Below are 5,142 nucleotides of genomic sequence, written 5' to 3'. Positions count from 1 at the left end.
TTAGAACCTCCAATGTGGAGGTTCACAATCTTGCGAAGCACGCCTTAGCTCTCGGGTTTGGTCGCCATGTTTGGTTAAGACTGCCCGGAAATTTGAATTTCGTCCCTGTAAATCTAGTGACGGTTGAATAAAGCTTTGTGAGTTTGTCTAAAAAAAAAGAACCTGTATTTCATTTTATTTTCTTGCCAATAATGTGCCAGGGCAGAACAGAAATTATGACAACCACATAGATTTCAATTATTCTGTTAAATGACTTCCGGTATACATACATATTAGTTTTCAGAAACACAACTTTTTTTTAATCACTGTCAGTCACAGTAACATCTTAACAAACTGCACTTCAAATTGCAGTTAGGTTAACACGCGATCATTGCCTTGTGCTGTTTCACTGAAATATCCAAGTTCTCAACAGAAAATATGTGCACCTGAATCGCAGTCATGCTGGTTCAACTGGAAGGTTTTAACCAACAATGGACAATCATCATGTTCAACAGTTACAACTTATGCATATCCTATTGCAATAGCACTTGAAGCAAGGAATGCAAGACTCACAACCGGAGTGGAGAATATACAACAGTTGCAGCAAAACAGAGCATGGGCAGCAACGGCGCGTCATCGAAGAACCAATCGAATCGTGTTTCTTTCTTGCACGAACCACCGAAAGATTACACTAGAAAGCGAGATCGTTCAGAATGACCGTTCCGTATTTTCTTTTTTCCGAGCTACTGCAGAAGCTAGCAGCTGGTTGTTCTGAATAAGTCTGCTCTTTGCAGTGGTGTGAACCTGTGGCCTGGCTTCTGTTCCTAGACTCAGGCACGTCATGGGTATGCTTCCCTTCGTATGTAGTTATCACAGCATGTGGTTCCTGGGAAGATCTCTCGACATGCTTCTTGACGTCGCAGCCTTGGTAAGTGCACTTGTAATAGCTCCTACATGGACAGAGTACGGAACTCAGGTTCGTGGATTTCTTAGATCTCAAAAACTCTATGAGGATACAGTTTTTCAATTAGGAGTACATTCTCTATGCCAGCTGGCTCTAGTGAAAAATAACAGAAGGTGCATCACCAAACAAACAATTGATAAGCGTGCAGATTGTTCGTCGCCACACTGAGAATAAAAGAAGAAACATATTCCTTATTTGACCAACTATCTATGATGCAGTCAAATGTGTACTCATTCAAATAAACCAGAGCAGCAGTTACAGATTCTACTTAGATCAGCAGCAGGATCTTCATATCAGTTGAATTATAAGATAGGCAAGGCATGGATTCTTTGCCAAATGATTCCATGGCCAATTGTACAGAGGATGGATATTGGCTGTCATTAACAAGCAGTAACAGTCGTGCTTTTTAAGCTTGTCACGTGTATATTTCTCTTGAATGCGAATGTAAAGCTTTTTTCATGCATTGCTGCAAGACAAAAAAAGTCCCATGCCTGCGCAAGTGCAAGTGAGCCATGCGTAGTTGTCAATAACAAATATCAAGTTGATGCCAACAAACTCCACAGGCTTCAACATTAACTAATTAGTATTCAAGGCAGTTAGGACACATTTTTCCAAGATAAAATGATAAATAAGAAACTTCAAATTTAAAAAATAAAAAGGGATAATGGCCTTACCTTGGGTGAGGATTTCCTCTCACCACTTTCTGTCCATACTTGCGCCACCTATAGCCATCGTCCAAAAGATCAACATCGCTTGTTGTACTCACAATAATTTTTTGACCTGGTGCATTCCTGCCTCATGGAAATAATAATAGTAAGCTTAAAGATGCTAATTAGGAAGTGGATGAACTTAGCAAAGTTCCAAGTAGGGAGTTCATGTTCAGCTGTAGGAAATACCTTTCATTTGCATCGGCATCACCAACATCTCCATCAACAGTTCTTATTTCACCATCATCTTCCCGGATATCACTTAAACTAGATAATTGCTCATCTCCCTCTTCCTTCGTTGGCAATAAACCATCCACCATCGTGCCATTTGGCGTTATAGGTTTTGGTTTTCCATAATAACCTTGACAACCTAATAGTGATCTGGTTGAAGGTTCCTCGGCATCATTGAGTTCATCTAACTCGTTCAATAAATCACCACAATCTTTAAACCTCTTTGAGGGAGGTTCATGACAGTGCTGACCTCTATAAACTATTTTAATAATTCGTCCATCTGCAGAGTGCTCCACATTTTTTCTGACCGGGCAGTTCAGGGTACATTTGTAATAGCTCCTTGGACACTTCCCGCCCTTGACTGCCTTCTGTCCATATTTACGCCAATTGTAGCCATCATCAGCAGGTTTATCCAGAGTGATGGAAGAACCTTGGAGTGCTTCCAGAAATCCAGCTGATCCAGTGTTGATACTGTCCAGAGTGGTGGATGAACCTTGGAGCACTTGTAGAACTCCAGCTGATCCAGTGTTGATACTGTCCAGAGTGGTGGATGAACCTTGGAGCACTTGTAGAATTCCAGTTGGTCCAGTGTTCATACTACCACTACCAGTATGTGATGGCAAAGTCGACATACCCTGCATGGATGCCGCGATTACAGAAGTGACATGCTGAGGTGTCAGTACTGAAGTTGCCGGTTTGAAAGAAGAAGAATTGTCCACTCGATCAAGTATACTGTATTTAGGAAAAGCTAGTTGAGGTGCAACCTTCGGATGTAATAACGCCGCTTGTTTTTCCTGCAACTCCTTCTTTTGAGCTACCTGTGCTGCCACCTGTGCTAGGTCTTGTTCATTGAACACATCAAAGTTATCCTGCAAAAGATGAAAAATATAAATACCATTTTTAATAAAACATAGGAGTACTATTGCAATATTAACTAAAAAGATGTACGACATAGCATAGGAAAAGTGTGTATTGATGTGGTCTTGGGCAAATATTGATGCATTGGAATCTGGTCAAGCATCATCTCTCGCAAAAAAAAAACAAGCATCATGAGCTAGATTGCACCTATATGGATACACATATCAGTATCGGGGTGATAGTGATACATAAATACGTCATATCTGAAAAGTGTCAATACGAGGGATACGTTTGACTATTTTTGAAAAATAATATAAAAAATATGCTATCAATAAGCATCAAGCCATTTAGCACATATTTAGTCGGTGTAGTCCATTATCTTCTACGCTCTTATATTTCTTTACGGAGGGAGTATCTTCTCATCCATGGTTCCAACAAAAGCAAGAACCAACAGCCAACTTGTTCACCAAACATAAAAGTTCAGTTAAAGAGAAAGGGGGGAGGAGGAGGAGGGTATCAGCAGCCTTCCATTAGAGAGAATTCTGTATGATAGTGGGGGGAAGGGGAGCCGGGAGCACCGGGGAAAGGCGCCCACCACCGGCACTGCTAGAGTCCGAGAGGTATCGGGGGCAAAAAATCAGTATCCGATACGGGTACACTGGTTGCCGAAAGTATCGGTTTTTTCTTGATCATGAGCAAGCAGTACAATACATGTTGGCTGTTAGGTCGACTATGGCAACTCCATATAGCTGATTGTTGACTATACTACTCCGTAAACCATGGTTTGATTGCGGTCAAGGGATGATGCTCTAACTACTAACAGATCACAAATCTACTCCACCATTTCAAGAACACGCAATAAACATCCGGTTCTTTAAAAGATCGCCCGCCCACTAGTGCGTCCTTGTAGATTGCGACAATTAGCTTGTCTAATTCGACCTGTTAGCACGTGAAAGAAATCGGGGCGCGCCCAGCACGTCATGTGCAGCTGTCGGCAAGGCAGAAGGCACACATCGGCGACCTTGACAGTTACTACCAGTGCACGGAGCGAGGCCGACCCGCGATTAATTTGACGAACGTGCAATGCAGGCCATTCGTCCGGGGAGAGGCTGGTCCCCTTGGGCTGGGCCCCCCCAGGGCCAATTAATTCCAAGGGGCGCCAGCGGCAGTCCGCGGAAATCCCGATCCCGCGGCCTAAAAATAGCAATGCGGAGGGTGCTGGATTGGCCACGAATACAGAGGAAAATCTACCCTGTTCATGCCCGATTCAGTATCTGTACTGCTACCAGTAATTACTAATTGTGTTGTACGTACTTGCCACAGATGGAGTACGTACTAGTAGGATTACATATTAATCAATCAAACAGGACGGCAGCAGCGAGCGAGCGAGCGTGCGATTAGGGAGGGGACGGAGGTGAGATGAGATCGATCGCCGGTACCTGGGGGTACCCGAGGAGCGCGATGGCGCAGAGCGGCGGAGGGGGAGCGAGCTGCGCGAGGGACCCCCCGAAGAAGCCCAGCTGCGCCGCCGCCGGCTGCTCGTCGGGGAAGAGGCTCTCGAGCGCCTGCGGGGACCAGAGGCCGCCGCCGTCGCCGATGGCCGACCACTGGCCGGCCGCCATGGGCGAGCACGCGCGCGCCGGCAACGAGCGAGCTGGATGGAGGGAGGGAGGAGGGGAGGTGGATGGATGGATGCTTTCTGCTGTCAGATTGGTCGCCAACGCCAAGTAGCCCAGTATTTATTCCCCGGGAGCGCGTGTGTGCGATGCGAGTGGGCGAGGCAACAAAAAACGCACGGAGGGCGCTGAATGATTGGTGGCTCCAGCTGCTACGTCCAGGGCCCGGCGGAAGCCCGCGGATTCGCCGCTCCCGCCAGGGCCAGGCAGGGGACGGAAGGAGAACCAGCCCGGATACTTTCCGAAACAGTAACGGAGATATTTGTTCACTCGTTCTAAACATGGTAACCCGGCCGAACAGACGGGCCAATCCAGATATCCGTCACTTAAGAGCATCTTGAGCCGCGTCCCCAACACGTCCTTTTCACATCATCTGTTTTCATCGGTCAAGAAAAAATAATCCACTCGTATATTCAGGAATCGATTTTTCGTCGATAATGGTAGATATTGACATCGACGGTCCCAGCCCGAGATCAATGCGCCGGAGACACCGACGAAAGGAAAAACAACGCATCGGCCCTGTCAGGCAAAAAAGGCTTTTTCTTCTCCGGATCCGCCCCTCGCACACGACACCTTTCGCCACCATGCTGATTCCGACGCGGCCCACCTGCCTACCGTCGCTACGAAGGCCATCTCCTAATGGACGGATGTAGGGTTCGCCGCGGCTTCGCCCCCTCCCTGCTTCTTGGCGAGTTTTCTCGGCGCTCTGGGCACGTACGCGGCTGCG

At 46.5% G+C, this 5,142-nt stretch overlaps 1 protein-coding gene across 2 annotated transcripts; it reads right to left on the bottom strand.

Moving 5' to 3' along the window:
* Window positions 1-383: 383 nt before the first annotated feature.
* On the bottom strand, window positions 384-4,446 carry LOC123425451 (probable WRKY transcription factor 4). 2 transcript variants are annotated; one of them, XM_045109157.1, is made up of 5 exons: window positions 4,179-4,446; window positions 2,646-2,750; window positions 1,840-2,516; window positions 1,618-1,734; window positions 384-929 (listed from the first exon to the last, which is right to left on the bottom strand). In XM_045109157.1, the coding sequence occupies exons 1-5, from the start codon at window positions 4,359-4,361 to the stop codon at window positions 671-673; spliced, it is 1,341 nt and encodes a 446-aa protein (XP_044965092.1). In that variant the 5' UTR covers window positions 4,362-4,446; the 3' UTR covers window positions 384-670. The 2 variants fall into 2 exon arrangements, with proteins under 2 accessions (XP_044965092.1, XP_044965091.1); XM_045109156.1 differs by having other exon boundaries at window positions 1,840-2,750.
* Between the last annotated feature and the right edge of the window lie 696 nt (window positions 4,447-5,142).

The sequence above is a fragment of the Hordeum vulgare genome, chromosome 2H (genome assembly GCF_904849725.1).
Source record: "Hordeum vulgare subsp. vulgare chromosome 2H, MorexV3_pseudomolecules_assembly, whole genome shotgun sequence".
NCBI lineage: Eukaryota > Viridiplantae > Streptophyta > Magnoliopsida > Poales > Poaceae > Hordeum > Hordeum vulgare.
Note: the sequence above shows the minus strand (reverse complement) of the source record. Positions and strands in the feature narration are given on the sequence as shown.